Below are 19,595 nucleotides of genomic sequence, written 5' to 3'. Positions count from 1 at the left end.
GGGTTATCTGCTGCCTCTCCTGTTTTTCTTTTGTCAGTTTGGCCAGTGGTTGGTTTATCAGTTTTGTTGATCTTTTCAGAGAACCAGCTTTTGGTCTTGTTAACTCTTACAATTGTTTTTCTATTCTCTATCTCATTTAATTCTGCTCTAATTCTCATTATTTCCTTTCTTTGGGTGCCCAAGGGCTTATTTTGCTGCTCTCTTTCTACTTGTTCCAGTTGTAGGGTTAATGTTTTGATTATGACCTTTTCTTCTTTTTGGTCGTGTGCATTTATTGCTATAAACTGACCTCTGAGCACTGTTTTTGCTGTGTCCCAAAGGTTCTGGTAGGATGTGTTTTCATTCTCGTTTGATTCTATTTTTTATTCCATCCTTAATTTCTTCTGTATCCCAGTAGTTTTTGAGCAAGGTGTTGTTCAGTTTCCATGTGTTTGATTTTTTTTCCTTGCTTTTTGTTGTATTGATTTCTACTTTTATGGCTTTATGGTCAGAAAAGATGCTTTGTGATATTTCGATGCTTTGGATTTTGTTAGGGCTTGCTTTATGGCCTAATATGTGATCTATTCTGGAGAATGTTCCATGTGCATTAGAAAAGAAAGTATACTTGGCTGTTGGGTGGAGTGTTCGGTATATGTCTGTGAGATCAGATTGGTTGATTGTAGCATTTAGATGTTCCACGTCCTTGTTTAGCTTCTTTCTGCATGTTCTGTCCTTCACCGAAAGTGGTGCGTTGAAGTCTCTTACTAGTATTTTGGAGCTGTCTATCTCTCTTTTCAATGCTTTTAGAATTTGTTTTATGTGTTTTGGAGCCCGGTCATTGGTGCGTAAATATTTATTATAGTTATGTCCTCCTGGTGTATTGACCCTTTAATCATTATATAGTGTCCTTCCTTATCCTTTGTGGTAGAATTTTACTTTAAAGTCTATTTTGCCAGAGATTAATATTGCCACTCCTGTTCTTTTTTGAGTGTTGTTTGCTTGATATATTATTTTTTTCCATCCTTTGAGTTTTGGTTTGTGTCTTTAAGTCTAAAATGTGTCTCTTGTAGGCAGCATATAGATGGATAGTGTTTTTTAATCCAATCTGCCACTCTCTGTCTTTTTATTGGTGCATTTAGTCCATTTACATTCAGCGTAATTATTGATAGGTATGAGTTTAGTGCTGTCATTTTTATGTCTTTTTTTTGTGTGTTGTTCAGTTTCTTTGTTCCACTTAATTTTCTGTGCTGAGTCGTTTTTCTTTATGTATTTTCTTTTTGTCTTATTCATTGTTGTTGATTTTGTGTTTGCCGAGTCTTTATATTTTTCTAGTATTTTATTTTGACTTGTAGGATTGTTAGTTTCCTTCATGGTTACCTCAATATTTACTCCTGTTTCTCTAAGTTTATACCAATCTTTTATTTCTGTGTATCGCCGTGACTTCCTCTCCATATGAAAAATCTATGTCTATTTTTTTTTTTAAGTCTCTCTTTTTTGTTTTAATGTTGTCATCTTTTACATATTGACAGCTGTTTCCCTATTTTCAGTGTTTTAGCTTAGGTTTATTTTTGTGACTTCCCTACCTGGCTTGATATCTGCTTGCTCTTTCCTGTGTTCTAGTCTTGGATTGGTTATCTGATGTTACTGATTTTCTAACCGGAAGACTCCCTTTAGTACTTCTTGTAATTTTGGTTGGTTTTTTGCCAATTCTCTAAACTTCTGCTTATCTGGAAATGCCCTCATTTCACTATCATATTTGAGAGACAGTTTTGCTGGATGTATAATTCTTGGCTGGCAATTTTTTCCCTTCAAGGCTTTATGTAGGTCATCCCATTGCCTTCTTGCCTGCATGGTTTCTGCTGAGTAGTCCGAGCTTATTCTTCTTGACTCTTCTTTGTAGATGATTTTTTGTTTATCCCTAGCCGCTCTTAAAATTCTCTCTTTATCTTTGGTTTTGGCAGGTTTGATTATAATATGTCTTGGTGACTTTCTTTTGAGATCTACCCTATGTAAGGTTCAATGAGCATCTTGGATAGATATCTTGTCATCTTTCATGATATCAGGGAAGTTTTCTGCCAACAAATCTTCAACAATTCTCTCTGCGTTTTCTGTTATCCCCCCTGTTCTGGTACTCCAATCACTCATAGGTTGTTCCTCTTGATAGAGTCCCACATAATTCTTAGGGTTTGTTCATTTTTTAAAATCCTTTTAGCTGATTTTTCCTCAAATAAGTTGGTGTCAAGTGCTTTCTTATCTTCAATCTCACTAATTCTCATTTCCATTGCCTCAATTCTGCTTATTGAGTTGTCTAATCTTGACATTTTATTGTTAATCTTCTGGATTTCTGATTGCTGCCTCTCTGTGGATTCTTGCAGCCTGTTAAATCTGTCATTATGCTCCTCCCCAATCTTTTTAATTTCATCTTTGCGTGTTCTGTGTTTTGCTTAATTTCCTTCCTAATTTCTTGAAGAGTTCTGTATATTAATCTTTTGTATTCTGCCTCTGGTAATGCCAAGAAATTTTCCTTGTCTGGAAAATTTCTAGATTCTTTTGGGAGCTTACTGAAGCCATCATGGATTGCCTATTTATGTGATTTGACGTTGACTTTTGTCTCCGAGACATCAGTAAGTTATTATATTTATTTATTTTATGTTTGCTTACTGTGTCCTAGCTTCTTGTTTTGTTTTGATATGCCCAAATAGGCTGCTCGTATGAGCTAGTTTGATTATTGGAACCTTTGAAGTGCTGATGTCCTGTCACCAGGTGGTTAGATCTGTTACTAGGTATGTGAGCTTAGGAGTCTGCCCATTCCTCCTGTATGGATTCAGCTCAGGTGCCCAGGTAGATAGCCACCAAGTGTGTGGTGTAGGCTCTCACTTACGGTCCTAGACAGGCATGGGTGATGGGTGCAGGCACAGGCATCTGGCTGCAGCAGGGGGACACACTCTGAGCAAGGCAGGGGGCTGACGGCTGCCCCTGAGTGTCCACGGAGGAAGGTGTGTCCCTGTTCCCTAGAATATGTAGGTGGGTGGCTTTTGCAGCTGGACTGTGAGCACCTAATGCTGTTGGCTGTTAGGACTCTGGGGGCACCTCTTATTCTTGGGCCCCTATCGCAGGTGGCTAGATGGCATAGGTGGAGCCACCATTCCTCAGGCCCCTGATGTGGGTAGGTGAAGACCCAGCTTACTGGGCAGAGCAGTGTCAAATGTCACGAACCTGCCACTTCACAGCTGAATCAGTTGAAGTTAGAGTTCTGGTATATACCTTGTTGTACTGCGATAATGAGGGCCTACGCTGTTGAATTGGGCCCACACAAGTCTCTGCAGGGGGAAATGCACTCAAAGTCCTTGGATCCCTTATGCCTGTGCCTAGGCAAAGGAGCTGTGCCTATCCTGGGTTCCTGGCTTAGGGGAGCTGGCAGTTTGTTTGTTTGTTTTTCCCTGTTTGTTAAATTTGTTCAGTCTCCAAGGCTGGGAGAATGGCTCAGGGCGTGTGACGGATCCTACTTCCAGCCCAGGGGCCTGGCAGTTGCTGAAGCTGGTCTGGGAGCTAGTGCGGAGTGGGGAGGTAAATGGGAGAGAGGTTTTTGCCTAAGGGAGATGTTTTTTGATCCATGCAGTAGGCTGCATGCAAGTACTTATCTTTCACCAGATTGAGGGCTGCTTCTCACTGGTTCTGGGTGGCTGTGTAGACTCTCTGGTGCTGGGTCTCTCCTGCTGCAGAAAACGCGCCTCCCGAGCACCGCTGCTTGCCTGCCTCACCGCCCACCCCCGAGCTGATCAGGCCTGAAGGGCTCAGGCTCTCGCCAGGTCAGGTCCGGCACCTCCTCGCTGCTGCTGAACCATCTCTCCCTCCCCCTGCCACTCAGTCTGGTTCCTCAACTTTGCCTTAGATATTCAGGGCTCCTGTGTTATCATATATAATCTATTCACTTGCTTATTGAGGTCTTTGTTGTAAGAGGTTCCACCAGAAGTGTCTGACTACTCCGCCATCTTGGCCCTTTCCCCAAGGCTATAAATCTTTACCGCAGTGGACTGCCACATCTTTTTCCCTTGGAGCAGCTGGTGGGTTCCAACCGCTGACCTTTTGGTTAGCAGTCGAGTCCTTTACCACTGCACCACCAGGGCTCCAAGTCCTTTATATGAATTTAAAAAAATTGAAAGTACTCCCAATCGTAGCTGTACCTCCACACGTCTTAACACCCCACATTTTTCTCCAAATGAGTGATGGGAATGAGGAAGGGATTGAAAGAACTTAAGAATCCTCTTCATTCAAAAGTCGTTTATTTAACAAGTTGTACCTCCTCTCCACAGTATAAGAAGTGAGCAAGAAATGCTCCCCAGTTGAGTCATTGTTTTAAATAGCTCTATTTTGGATCCTTGGTGGGAAAAGGATTGGGGGCGGTACTCTTAGGGAGAAGGCATAGTAGTCCTGTGATTCTCAACCCTTTTTTATGTTATCACACAAAAAGATAATGTTTATTTATTTCGCATAATCTCATAAGGATATCTAGATTTTGATGAAACCCAAAACATTTTCAGGAGGAATCATAGTGCTACATAATAATTATACCATCAGTACTGGTTGCCATGGAGTCAGTTCTGACTCATGGTGACCCCATGTATGTCAGAGTACAACTGTGCTCTGTGGGGTTTTCCTAATTACCACTCCTTTAGACAGTGCCATCTACAAGATAGTCTGTGGATGAAATCCCAAGACTTTTTCTCCCACTTAAGAAAGCGACCCTATAGGACAGAGTAGAACTACCCCATAGGATTTCCAAGGAGTGGCTGGTGGATTCGAACTGCCAACCTCTTGGTTAGCAGCCGAGATCTTAACTATTGTGCCACCAGAGCTTCACTTAAGAAAGCAGGTGAGTAAAAGTGACATAATTATGAGACTGATTCAGTTATATTCGGGAATTATATAGATTGTTTGCATGGTAAGAGGTGTTCTCATTTGAAGCATAGAATGAAATGATTTTAGAATTTGGGAAAAAGACTTTAAAAGACACTTCCTTCTCTGTATGTTTTTCTAAATTCAGAATCTCATATGTTTTTGGAGAAGTTATACCAGGGCTAAATAGGGAATGTACAAGCCAGTCATCCTAAATGGAGTTTTGGCCTAAAGTGGGAAGCTACTTGTCAGGAAGACTAACAAGTGCTGCTAGAGAAAAGGCGGCTTCTTACCTAGTTCCACTCATACTACTTTAAAGTATATTTTCTTTCCTATATGGCCTTAGCAATAATAAAACTGTCTTCTTATTCCATTCCTTTTCCCGTTCAAATAAACCATATTTTCTTCTTCTCTTTTAATTTAACAGGTAGTGGAAATTTCCTTTAACTTTTGGTACCGACTAGGGGAGCATTTGTACAAAACTAACGATGAGGTTATTCATGGTATCTTCAAAGCTTACATTCAGAGACTGCTTCATGCCTTGGCTCGACACTGCCAGCTGGAACCAGACCATGTAAGTTCCCTTCTCTTTGTCTTCAAATCTCTGAGTATCTTAATTTCCTCCTCTTTTCCTCTTAATTTACCCGCTTTTCCATCAGAACAAAGCTAATAGAATCTGCAGGTTCCCTGTCACACTACAGCTTACACTGAAGACATCAGTACAAACATAATGAAGAGTATTAGTCCCTGAGTGGCACCAGCAGTTAAGTGCTCAACTACTAGCTGAAAGGTTAACAGTTCAAACCCACTAAGAGGCACCTCGGAACACAGACCTGGTGATCTGCTTATGAAAGATCACAGCTTTGAAAACCCTATGAAGCAGTTCTACTCTGCACACGTGGGGTCGCCATGAATGGGAATCAACTCAACAGCAGCTAACATTAGATCTGTGTAGAAAAAAATCACTCTTGCTGAACCAGTGTTCTTCTGTTGGGGATTTATCTTAAATTATGCTGCAGAAGAAACGGTAGCTATTTTATGTACAAATATCATCTACAGAAGTAAAAAATGATAGTAAACCCATGAATAGCTGTATAACAAGTTACATAAATTTGACGTAGCAACTTGATGAGCCGTTACGCAGCAGTTAAAAACAATTACTGAAATAAAAAGGGTAGTTTGTATACTGAGTGAAAAAAATCAGATTGTAAAATTTTATACTGTATTTAATAGTGCAAAATATGTGGTTGGACTAAAACATAAAAGTGAAATACTTGTATAAGGATGTTGAAAATTATATATGAGTTCCCCAACCCACAGTACGCACATATTTTTTCTTTATATTGATTTTATAATTAAAAGGAAGATATAGAAATAATCTATTTGGCTAAGAAAAAAATATACTAGAAATGTTGTAAAATAGTCCATTAGAAAACTTTTCACCTTCCATGCTTTGCTTAAAAAAAAAAAACAAATAAAACCCATTGCCACTGAGTTGATTCTGACTCATATGGGGTAGAACTGCCCCATAGTGTTTCCAGGGAGCGGCTGGTGGATTTCAACTGCTGACCTTTGGGTTAGCAGCCAGGCTCTTAACTACTGTGCCACCAGGGCTCTATGCTTTGCTTGGTCTCTTCAAATTTTGACCTCATTTATTTCATTTTGATTTTTTGTTTAATCCTCATCCTTTAATCTAGGACCTGAAGTTGTTTGTTTGTTGTTGTTGTTGCATTGCTCACAATTAAATCTGAAATGAAAACTGTTTATTCTCTTAATTTTAATATTACTGTTTGAGTCATGGTATTTTGTATCTTTAAGAAACTGTAAAGATGATTCGTCTAGTGGTTTTCAAACTTTTTTTTAACTGAAGAACCCTATTTTCAGTTAAATCTTATTTGGAAGCTTACTATATAAATAAAACTGCTCTGGTTTAGATGGCTCTACTTCCTTGGTCCCTTTCTGCCCTTACTAGTTCCATGGACCATTTCAGGTAATTTCTTACACTCGGAAGTGTAAAGTGCTTAATAATTTGTATAGTGTTTATAATTTTATCCATTTTCTGGTCTGAGGCAGCCGTTATTTATTTCCTCCACATTCGTCGACCTTAATTTCTTCATCTTAAAGCAAGAAGGTTAAACTAGATTAGCAATCCTCTATAGTACTAACGAGTTTTTCCAGTTATTCGTGGTCCAAGATTCTTATACATGTTCTCAACCGTATCACAATTGGTAAACCTTTGTTTACTCATAGCAGTGTGTTAGAATAGGAAAAATTTAAGAGCCATAGAATGTAAATGATCTCTAAACTTTTTAATGAAAAATTTAAAACATAAAGCAAAGGTGAAACAATTTTATGGTGAACACATGTATACCCACCACCTAAATTCTGCCATTAATATTTTACTATACTAGTTGTATTATGTATCTGTCCATCTGTATGAAATTCTTTTTAAAGTCAGAAATTCTGTTCTGTGTGAAGTTATTGTGATAATGATTGATTTTGGTAGATCTTGAGCTGTAAAGCTTCACAGGCTAGATGAGGACTAATGAGCTGGACCATATCTAGATAGGCTTATGACTCTTAAGAAAAGTTAAGCGTTTTTCATAGTAAAGGTAGAGGATAGGTGGTATTGACTTGTCACACCTAACAGTTTAGAGACCCTGTGTCTGTAGTAAAATATTTTTATGACTTAGGCAGCTTATCTTTTGTTTATTGGGACTTGATTGCTTGATGACTTTTTCTTCTTTATTCTTGATTGTATAGAGGCCAGTGAAAGCCTCAGTGAGTTTAAAAAAATGCCATTTTATTTAAAATTTCAGGAGGGGGTTCCTGAGGAGACTGATGACTTTGGAGAGTTTCGGATGAGAGTATCAGACCTGGTGAAGGACTTGATTTTCCTGATTGGGTCTATGGAGTGTTTTGCTCAGGTAAGCCTTTTTGGAGATTATTGCCAGTCTTACTGATCACCCTAATTGTGTTTACTTCTGTGTCTTCTGTAAATGTCCCATCTTATTTCTTCAATCTCAGTGGCTAAGTGGGATCATAGATTTGCAGGTGCCTAGCACACTGCCTGGCATATAGTAGCTATGTTTGTTTAGTATCTTACAAGCCAGTTGCAGTTTATGAATGGTTCAATAATGGGTCACTCAGTTACTCTTGCTAATGAGCACTTTTCCACATTTGCAACTGGTGTGGAAGATCCATAGATAAGCATTAAAGCTCCCAGGATACTTACAGGTAATTTGGACTAGGCCAGGAAAAATAGGCTACTTTTCCTGCCTTCATAATTATGTACCCATTCCTGGCAACTCTCTTGGTTATTTGGCATTTCCTTTGTCCACACTGTGGTTAGAGTCCTTTGAAGTTTCATCCCCGCGGTGACTGTGCTAGAGTAGAAGAGTCATTGTCCTGTGCTTTCCCTGACAAGCAGTGGGTAACATTTTACCTCTTGTAAGATAACTGTGGTGCAGCCATCCCCATTCCATGTCACTTAACATTAGCATAATTTCAGGTGGTTTTCATATTGCTAGATCGTGCCCTGATGGGCTCTGAAATCTAGTTTGGATGCTTTGTCACAGCAGGACTGAACAAACTTAATTTTCTTCTTGTAACCCAGCAATTTTGTGTGTATTTGGGAACAGCCTGATCTACAAAATGTTCATAAAATTATAACTTTTTTATTGTGTTAAGCAATGTGCATTTATTGACCCACCTACAACGGATCAGGGGTTCTTAGGAGCAGATCCAGTGAGATCCTTGAGTCACAAGACAGATAAGCTGCTCCGCTCTCACTGGCTCTGTGGCTTTGAGCAAGTCACTTGATCTTCTCCAGACCTCACTTTACAAATTTATATAAATTATCAGTGTTGTCCAAGATGTGTCCTTTGGAATACCAGCCTCATGAGCTGCTCTTTGGCAAAAAAAAAAAAAAAAAAAAAGTTGAAGCAATTAAAATTAGGAAATGATTTAAATAGTATGTTAAAGACTCTATAAAGTTCTACAAAGAATTGTTCAATTTTGTTTTACCTAGCTGTGTCCATTGTTTGACTGGAGAAATCTTATTTAGACTAAGACCTAGTTACATTCCACAGGTGGATAAACTTCGAGAAATTCTTGACTAGAATATCTGAGTATTCTGCTAGGTCTGCTTTTATTTTTTGTTAATTTTGCTTGGATATATGGTATTGTGATAAGTGTTCCTAAACAGCTGCTTTTTAGAAATTTAAGCTCTGCTACCAGTGCTGATGTGGACAAATAGTTAAAACAATAGTAGCATAAAGCCAGTACATATGTGGAGGATTTACATTGCATATCAATGTTTCGTGTGTTTATGTATTCATTAGTGATAACAGAACCAGGAAAAGACACTTGTGATACGTTTCTTTTTTCCACAATATTCATTTTCTAGGAGCAGATGATAATCTTGATACACTCTTGGGGATCTAAATGAGTTTATTTCAGATATTAAATCAGTAGTTGCTTCTAATTAGTGAGGATGTCAAGAATGAAAATAATATTCTCCCCTGGCTCTGAGAGATAATTTAGTTAGAATTGGAAACAAGGGATTGGATTTATTTTAACTAACAGGGTTTTTTTGTTTTATTTGTTTTTGGACTTCTGCTCTATTTTCCTTTTAATGGATCCATAATCCACCTCTTCTTCTCTAGTTATATTCCACTCTGAAAGAAGGCAACCCACCCTGGGAGGTGACAGAAGCGGTTCTCTTTATCATGGCTGCTATAGCAAAGAGTGTTGACCCGTGAGTGTCTAATAAGTCTTTTGCTGGAAACTCTTTAAATACTGAGAGGAAGGAAAATTACACCAGTTTTCTCTTACATGGTATATGCTTGGAAACCCTTAGAGCTTCTTAATTCGATAGTGCTGTCTACTCTTCTTACTTCTAGAGTCTAGTCCAGGACAGCCTACATTGCTGAAATCAGTGTTTTAACCCACTTTTCTTAAAGTTAAAATTATTTTACCCTTGACACTAGGACTAGAATACTGATTTATTTTTCTAACCAAGGTACCCTTGTGAAAGTTTGTTTTGGTTAAGAATTTGTTAGACTCTTAAATTGTTGGTACTAAATAGGAACTAGTTTGGTCTCACCTGCTTTTGTAACCTTGGGTAAGTTATCCTTACAAATGTTTAATTAGGTTGTTCTCCGTATTTCTGTCTGAGAGAATCATTTGTGAGTTTCAGAGAGGCATGGCATGGTCACTGTTTCCCCTAAAAGAGCAGCAAAATCTAAAGGGCGGTTACAAACTCTACATTGCCATTGGGAATTTTTTTTAATTATTAGGACTTGATTTCTGATTGCTTAGCATAGAAATTCTATTCGTGATCTTCACATGACTCCCTAAAGACAAAATTTATTTTGTGTCATGAATTTATAAATCGTTAGTTAATATCTGACAAGTTACCTTGTATTGTGATCAGGTATGTCCAGTTGAGCCCCTGTTGGAGAGATGGTTCAGGCAGGTATTTATAAAAAGTACAGTGCTCCTTTCTTAGCAGCTTTTCCAGGCCTAGTCAATAAAATCTTATATATCTAATCCAGTTAAATATTCAAGGGGATATACTAGATTTATTTTTCTTTATTAAGAGGTTCTGGTCCTTAATTTCATACCATACTATTTGCTCTTAAACTCATTTTAGTATCCTTTGGAACCTTCAGTTGCAAATAAATCTAAAGATTATTAAAATCACTAATATTCTAGTTGTTACGCGTGATTTGAAGAAGAATGGATAGTCTCAATAATTAGCCTAGTGCCCCTAAGAAACATAGGGCATAAATGAGAGATTGTTTTTTTATTTTTTTAATTTATCCAATTTCAAGCCAACTGCATGGTTGCTGTTGTTTTAAATTCATATAAAGGACTTGGAGCCCTGGTGGTGCAGTGGTAGAGCATTCGGCTGCTAACCAAAAGGTCAGTGGTTCAAACCCACCAGCTCCTCTACGGGAGAAAGATGTGACAGTCTGCTTCCGTAAAGATTTACAGCCTTGGAAGCCCTATGGGGCAGTTCTACCCTGTCCTGTAGGGTTACTATGAGTCAGAATCGACTCGACGGCAGTAGGTTCGGTTTGATTTTTGGTATAAAGGACTTAATAGACTTATTTTATCAACAGGGGTTGCTCTTGTTCTAATCCAAGATACTATTACATTTGAAATTTCTTTCATTTCTGGATTAAGTTCTACCACTTTGGAAACATCCTCCACTGTGCTGAAAGGAACTTCATTCAGTATACTTGGGGAGAGAAAACAAGGAAAGGAAAAAATAAATTCATGGAGCTGTGGAAAGTGGTTAACTTTCATTTTCCCTCACATTCCAAATTGGGGCACCTTCACTTATTCCTGCTTGTTTTCTTGCTCCTTAAGTGAGGAAAATTTAGCTGCCCTTAGAGTTCCTAGTATCTAGCTATATGAAATCTTTGGAGAATAACAACTAATAGAAAATGGTCTGTGAGTATTATTTATTCATTTAGCCATTCAGCTATTGAGTGCCCACTATGTGCCAGGCACTGTTCTAGGTGCTGCAGATATAGGAATAAATAAAACCGATTCTTTAAAAAAAATTTTTTTCAGTAAATGCCTATCTCTCCAATTTGAAGAGCCTCTGTTTAATAGCATGATGTGGCTTTAGATTCTTTACTGTCATTCAGAAGATTAAGGAATAGTCTGCTTCTCCTAAAACAAAGATTATCTTCCATTTCTGTCTTCCTCCCTTTTTGAGGATTTGAAAACCTTTCATGCCGAGTGTTAAACACTTTTATACTTTTACCCAAATGATTATTTATTTAGAAAGAGGCCCTTTTGCGATGATACACATCATTGCAGCCTGTTTTTTGGCCAGAGCGTAACCTCTGAAATCAGTAACTGTGAGTACTTGCCTTCTGTATTCAGGGAGAACAATCCCACACTTGTGGAGGTCCTAGAAGGAGTTGTTCGTCTGCCAGAGACAGTACATACAGCTGTGCGATACACCAGCATTGAGTTGGTTGGAGAGATGAGCGAAGTGGTTGATCGAAATCCTCAGTTTCTTGGTATGTGTGAACTCTCCACTCTGCTGCTGCAACTTCTGATTTTCTTCCTCTCTCCTCTTTAGCTTTTGCTCTTGCTCTCCCGCTTCCTCCTTTGTTGACAGGTAGAACGTTTATGGACACGGAGACTAAATATTTTAAGTTATTGCTTAGTTGAAACAACATTTATAATCTGCTCAAACTCAGAGGAAGGACCTGTGACAGATTAGATCTCCAGACAGGGACACAGTTTGCTTCTAGAACTCTGCATAAGCACGAGCATTCTTTCTTAGTCTTTGGCATATTCTTGAGCTAATCAGACCTGCCTAGAAGCTACTAGTAGGTTAAAGCAAGAGAGAGTTTCTCAATGTTAAATACATCCTCCATTTAAAAACTTAAGAATTATCATTCAAAACTAAATATTTTATCCAGGATAATATATTTCAAGCCCCAGACATTTAAGAATGATATGTTCTGAGAATTTAAATAATACTTATATTTGTGAATGGTGTTGTATCATTAAGTTTGATATGTTTCCTGCACATATCTTTTATTACCACCGTTTGGACTTGATTTTATTTTGTATCTGATTTTTTCTCTTTTTTTAGTGACTGAAACACTTACTGAAAAGAGTGATACGTACTCCTTCGTTTCCGTATACAGAGCTCATGATCAACACACTCACATCATAGCTGAGCCACTCCTCAGTTCAACCTTAAAACTTACTCAAAATGTCCATTTTCTAATCCTTGGATTTCTTCACTTTCGTTATCTGCCTCAGTATTTGGCTTTCTTTTCTAAACCATTTTCACAAAGAAACAAAATGGGTTTTTTTGTTTTATTTTAGTTAATATTTTTCAGATCATGCCCTATAAGCAGCAAAGCTAGTTTGAAATGCAGACTCTTAGTAAGACTTATCATTCAGTACCACCTTGCAATATCTCATTCAGATTTGTGCCTCAGCAGGAAGACAAATTGCTGCATCTTAGACTTTCATACTAGAGTAGTCAAAACCACAAATAATCAGTTTGACAGTCAAAAAAGTCTACAATATTAGAGTTGTTTGGACTAGGTTCTAGGTCTTCTGATTTCTAGGCTGTATAGACTTTTTTTTAGTTTTTGGCTGAGTGGATATTTGATTGTTGTTCTAGAAATGGAGATTACTGTTTTAAACGGGCTTTAAAATTCTGATCCTTTTGATTCCTCAGTTCTTTGATGGTTTGCTCTAAAGTAAAGTATAAAGTACTTATAACATGCTCTTTAACCATATATAGTTTTTCTTAGGTTTTTTTGCATGGAAAAACATTCTGATTTTTATAAAGTAAAGGTTAAGTAAATTTGCTCTTTAAATTCTCCTATGTAGTCAACTTTCTTGGAACTCTTGTATTAGTAAAAGTAAAATATAATGACTGAATTCGTTTAGAAGTGCTAAAGATTAATCTGTATGTTTTAAGACCTGTTGTAACTATAAAGAAGCAAGTACAAAAGTACCAGCTTTAGGCAGCTGTCATTGTCCTAATTAACGTAGGCTATTTTTGACCAAGTAATTCATCTCTGGGAATAATGATAGCTCTCTGAGCTTTCCCTTCTTTCTTACATTACCTTTGTCTTAATACCTGGGATGGTCACATATGCTTGAAAGTCAGTGGTTTTCAGACTGCTCTGTGAAGCCCTAAGGTTGCAAGGAGTAGTCAGCTGCCATAAAGGAAAAAGTGGAAGATGAATACATGGGCTCAGGGCCTCCTGACACTGTGCCAGTGAGATTGGCTCCATTTTTATCTCTTATATCTTGGGGTTCTGAATCATTTCATTTTTTAGAAGGGTTCTTTTGCTTAAAGAAGAAATATGGTGTGTAAACCTCTGCTCTTAGAAACTGAAGTTTTCCTTGAGTTTCAGGCATATAATCTCTGCTGTATGGCTTTTATCCTCAGACCCTGTATTGGGCTACTTGATGAAAGGCCTGTGTGAAAAGCCCCTGGCTTCTGCTGCAGCCAAAGCCATTCATAACATTTGCTCTGTCTGCCGAGATCACATGGCTCAGCACTTTAATGGACTCCTGGAGATCGCCCGTTCCCTGGATTCCTTCATGTTGTCTCCAGAAGCTGCTGTGGGCTTGCTGAAAGGTATTTACTTACAATAGTAACCAGTAGCAGTCTTCTCTGAGCCATTTCTTGGGGATTGTATTACCTCAGTTATAGCCCAGTTTTTCAGTTGTAAGGTATATAGTGATGGTGAAGGTGGTATATCCACTCAGAGGAGGGCATGGACTATGTGCACATGCTTCTTTTCTTAGAAGATTTTCAGGCTATGTGATTAATTCACACTTCTTGCGCTATGTATAGCACAGACCTAGATTTTGTGTAGAGACAGCACATTTGAACTAAAGGTAGTTCCACTTTAAGTTGGGGGAAGAATAAAAAAGAAAACCAAATTAGCATTGCCATACCAAAATGGTAAGTGGAGATTTTTAAAGGTAGTGTGCGTGGTTCAGTACCATAGTAGAAGCCAAGGGTGCTAGTCTCTTAGTAGACTTTAACAGGTACTGGTTAGCTTCCACTTACTAGATTGCCTATCCAGAGGCAGCCTGCCAGAGATTCTTGAGGCTCAGGGTGAGGAGGCTCAGAGTAATAAAAGAACCAGAGATAATAAGGCTGTAGGAAAAAAGACTGAACAGACCTTAAACACGATGGCTATTTTTAAATATTTGAAAGATTATCTTTTAAAAAGGATCAGATTTACTATGTGAGTAATCGATTGTTCGCAGGTAATAGGGAAGCATATACAGGCTCAGTGAAAGACGACACTTTCTAACTAAACTTTCCGAAAACAGATTGGAGTGCCCTGTGAGGTAGTGAATCCTTACAGCTGATAGTTTAAGGGGGTTTGGTGTATCAAATAAAGGGCTGTGTAATAAATGACCAGTACAATCTCTTCTAAGCATCTGTGAGTGGCAGTTAGCCTTGATAAGATTGGACAACATGTGTGTCAACTAATTCTGTTCTTTCTCATTTTATGACCAAGTTCCTTGCCAGCCAGAGTGATTATGCGTTTTCTGCAATAGATTTTCTTTTTATATCATGGATTTTTGTTGTTTCCTCTATAGGCATAGATAATAAGGCATTAAATTGGAGTCAGAGACTCTTACTACTTAACTGTCTACTGCTAGTGGTCATTGCTGTCATCTTATCATTTTCTAGTGAAATTTAACAATACTGAAGTGACATCTAACCTACAGTAGACTGTGGCATCCTGCATTACTATCTAACACTTCATGTTATCCAGTGGTATCTTCTTGGTGTCTGTCTTAGTCATCTAGTGCTGCTATAACAGGAATACCACAAGTGGATGGCTTTAATAAAGAGAAATTTATTCTCTCACAGTCCGGTAGGCTACAAGTCCAAATTCAGGGCATCAGCTCCAGGGGAAAGCTTTTTCTGTCTGCTCTGGAGGAAGGTCCATGTCATCAACCTTCCCTTGGTCTGGGAGCTTCAGGTCCAAAAGGATGTGCTCTGCTCCCAGCACTGTTTTCTTGGTGGTATGGGGTTCCCCTGTTCTCTCCTTGCTTCCCTTTCCTTTTATCCCTTGTAAGGTAAAAGGTGGTGCAGGCCACACCCTGGGGCAGTTCCCTTTACATTGTATCAGGGATGTGACCTGGGTAAGGGTGGTGGTACAATCCCACCCTAATCCTCTTTAACATAAATTACAATCACAGAATGGAGGCCAGCCACACAATTCTGGGAATCACGGCCCAGCCAAATTGATACACATATTTTGTGGGGGACAGAACTCAAACCATGACAGTGTCAAAAACTTTTTTTTTTCCTGTAGGAATGAATTAAAAGGAAAAATCATTCCTACTCGGTTTTAAATAAAAGTCTGACTCACCTATGACTTATATACTGCCAGGAAAAATCATTTTGCTTTTTATTCAAATTGAAAATTTAAGGAGTAATTACTGTTCTAGTGAATAAAACTTTAAGAGGTGGAAAAAAGTCATTGTCAAGGAGTTTTTCCTAGAAGGGACCTAAGGCTAATGTGTAATCCTTTGGATTTTGAGGAGACACTTTAGTGGTTGGTGGGGTTGGAGAGGAGACAGCAACAAGAGGGAAGCTGAGTGAAAGGGTCTGGGCCTTCTAGCCCCACGTTGGCCTAGCTGCCTCTTTTTTATCTATTTTGTGGGAGTGCCAAGTAAATTATTAATTGAGGGAAGAAAAAGAGAGGGAAGACTTTTGCAACTATTTTAAAAAGAAAGAAAGACAAACTTGACTATTACTCTTTTGTTCAAACCACTCAATTCACGGATACACTGAGGCCCTGAGAGAATACATAAGCTCACAGAGTGTTCCAAAAAAGTATCAAAAAACCGAACCAAACCCATTGCTGTCAAGTCGATTCCAACACATAGTGACCCTATAGGGCAGAGTAGAACTGCCCCACAGGGTTTCCAAGGCTGTAAATCTTTACAGATGCAGACTGCCACGTCTTTCTCCTGTGGGGCAGCTGGGTTCAAACTGCCAGCCTTTCGATTAGCAGTCGAGCTCTTAACCATTGCACTACCAGGGCTCCTCTCGTTGTAGTACAACTAGAATTTAATCTCTTTAACTTCAGCCCATCCTTTCTGAAAGCATTCTATCAATATTTCTCAAACGTCTTGGATGATAAGAGTTGCCTAAGGTACCTGTCAAAATTAAAGGCTGTCTAGACTCCCTGAGTCAATCGCTTGGAAGCTTGGGAAGCTTTAGCATAGGCTTTGTGAAGAGTTTTTAAAAGCCTTTGAAGAATCAGAAGAGGAGACTTACTTTAAATATCTTTACACTAATAGGCTGCTGAGGAGAAATACTTTAATATTAACTTCAGTTGTAAGTGTCAGTGTGAAAGTCAGTCTGTAGTCTTCTGAGCCAGATAAAAAATAGTCATAAGTAACAAAATATTGTAAGTTTTGAAATAGTGGTGATCGTCTTAAAAGAATGGAACCAGGCAGTTAATCTGTTAAGCGTATGATGTAGACAGTATGTTACCTCAAGCCAGCTTCTCCCTTCTCCCTCTGTATCTTCCTCTGTTTTTCAGGGACAGCACTTGTCCTAGCCAGATTACCTTTGGACAAGATTACTGAATGTCTTAGTGAGCTGTGTTCTGTTCAGGTTATGGCATTGAAAAAGGTGAGTCCAGTTAAGTAGGATGTGAAACAAATGAAAGATGTTCACATGTTTGAAAGGAAAAAACAGTTATTTACAGGTGATCGTTTATCTACCTAGAAAAGCCAAGTGAAAAGTTACTAAAATTAATAAGTCTATCAAATTAACTGCATAAAAAATCAATGGATTTCACTATGTCAGTAATAACCAGTTATAAGATAATAATCGGAAGTGATCCGATTCATATTAGCAACCATAACCTACCATATTTCCTTGATAAATTTGTGAAGATGTCAACTTGTCTTAAATTACATGTGTAGGGCAGTACAGTAGACATACCAGTGACATTTTTAGGAGAACTTAACATAATGGTTCTTAAGTTCATGTCCAATGATATACTAATAAAAAAGCATCTAAGATATTTTAGACAAAAAAGAATGAGATGCAAGTTGTCCTTTCATCGCTTAAAATGTATTGTAAAGCTATAATGATTTTTAAAGTGTTATACTGGTACCAAGAATGAACAGCATTTGTTTCACAGATTAGGCAGTTCATAAATAGGTTCATATATAGGAGTAATATCTAATACATAAGTGTACATGTATGTGTGATTTTAAGTAAATGACAGATTGTCAAAAACCGATGAGGAAGGAATGGCTGTCCAGTAAATACTTAGGAAACTTGAAAGTTTGTGGGGAAAGATAGATTTAGATGGCTACCTCACGCCACAGCTTGGATGAGTAGCACCTTTCTGAGCATAGAAACAGTGGAAGAAATAAAAAAAAGAATGACAGATTGATGGTATAAAACATTATGTACTTAAATTTTATATGTTACAAATAGAAAAGGCAACCTCAAATTAGGGATTATTTGCAACATATATGATAGAGGTACTATTCTCATAATATTTAAAGAGCTCATACAAATAACTGAGTAATACATTCAAGACTACAGCAGAAAAATGGACAATGGATATTATCGGGCAGGAGTAGATAATTCACTGAAGAGGGAACACAAATGACTATTAAACATGAAAGAAATCTTAATCATAAAAGGAGATGGAAAAATTAAATGATACTGTTTTCCACTCCTCAATGATCAGATAATAAAATGTAGTAATTTGTAGTCTTGGCCAGGATACAGTAAGATGGAAGAAAGTAATTTGACAAGATGAATAGGGGCTTTTAGGAATCTATTATAAGGAAATAAGCAGAGGTTGAGACAAGGTTGATGTATAAAGGTGTATGTTACAGTGTTTGCTGTAGGTTTGTACATGGGACGACTGGGTGTTGATGTCTGTTTGTCTTCTTCAGCTGTTGTCTCAGGAGCCCAGCAATGGCATATCCTCAGATCCTACTGTGTTCTTAGATCGCCTTGCAGTAATATTTAGGTAAGAAGAGAGATTCTGAGTGCATTGGGTTAAAAGCTCAAATGAAACCATTATATATTGAAATAAGCAAGCACTTTTTTCTCAAACTTGCAAGTCTCTTCTGTAATCTCCCTTTTCAGAAGACTAATCAAACCTATTGTTACCCAAGTTTTTGGGCAGAGATAAATTCTAACAGTTTGTTGCTGGTAGACCTTTGTCAAAAGAGCCTTTAAAAAATGTAATTGATATTTTTTGGTCTCTAGTTCAGTGGTTCTCAGACTTTTTAATGTGCATTTGAATCACCTGGAGCACTGATCAAAACACAGATTGCTGGGTCCCACCCCTTTGTGATTCATTGGATCTTGAGTAGGACCAAAGAATTTGCATTTCTAACAAGTTTCCAGGTCGTGCTGCTGCTGCTGCTGCTTCCTATTCCAGGGACCGTACTTTGAGAGCCAGTGCTGGACAGTGTATGGGTGCAAAATAATAATGAAATTAATCCTTTGAAGTCAAGAGACACCTAATGATGAAAAAGACATTTGAGTGACAGTATTCAAAAGATGATCCTTACTGAATTATATAATCTGTCATTTGTGAGCCCCATAGGTGTAACTGCAGCGTCAGAGTAATAGCTGCATAGAAGTTTATGTGGGATGTGGGACGAGTCAAAATGAAGCCATTGTTTTTGCTTATTAGTTATTGTCAACAGGTATCTTTCTGTGAGTTGGGGAGATGCTTTCCTTATTTAATTAGCAGAGCTCTGTTACATGCCATTCTGAGAACCTGTTAATAATAACTCTTATTTTACAATAAATGAATGAAAGTCTGTAATAGATGGAAATGCCTGAATTGAAGAAAATTAGTTGTTTTTTTGTGTTGTTTTGCGGCTTTTTAAAATTAAGAGTTGCTTTCCTTTAAAGAGGTTGGTACTTAATCGTGCAAATTTTTTTTTCTGCTTTTCTTCAAATTAGTGAACTCTGGAACTAAACAAAGGAATTGGACTTGACATACTGTGGGTGGGCCAGTATTGTTTGCCATTGGATTCAGATTAAAACTTTGAGGTAGCTATGGTACACTAGAGTTCCTAAAGTTTTTATTCTTTTTTTTTTTTAATTTTTTGTTGTGCATTACGTGAAAGCGTACATAGCAAATTAGTTTCCCATTCAATAGTTTGTACACAAAGTGTTCCATGACATT

General features: G+C 38.0%; 1 protein-coding gene across 5 annotated transcripts in view; it reads left to right on the top strand.

The window, feature by feature from the left end:
* Positions 1–19,595, top strand: part of TNPO3 (transportin 3) — an 89,750-nt gene that overhangs the window by 49,172 nt on the left and 20,983 nt on the right. For all 5 annotated transcript variants that reach the window (XM_004382654.2, XM_004382656.2, XM_023737095.1 and 2 more), the window contains 7 exons: positions 5,303–5,449; positions 7,695–7,802; positions 9,543–9,634; positions 11,779–11,918; positions 13,826–14,017; positions 16,962–17,053; positions 18,343–18,419. In XM_004382654.2, coding sequence (XP_004382711.1) covers positions 5,303–5,449; positions 7,695–7,802; positions 9,543–9,634; positions 11,779–11,918; positions 13,826–14,017; positions 16,962–17,053; positions 18,343–18,419 — 848 coding nt within the window. The remainder of the gene's footprint in view (positions 1–5,302; positions 5,450–7,694; positions 7,803–9,542; positions 9,635–11,778; positions 11,919–13,825; positions 14,018–16,961; positions 17,054–18,342; positions 18,420–19,595) is intronic.

This window comes from Trichechus manatus, unplaced genomic scaffold (genome assembly GCF_000243295.1).
Source record: "Trichechus manatus latirostris isolate Lorelei unplaced genomic scaffold, TriManLat1.0 scaffold00097, whole genome shotgun sequence".
In the NCBI taxonomy this organism is placed as follows: Eukaryota; Metazoa; Chordata; class Mammalia; order Sirenia; family Trichechidae; genus Trichechus; species Trichechus manatus.
This window is presented reverse-complemented; position numbering and strand designations above follow the sequence as displayed.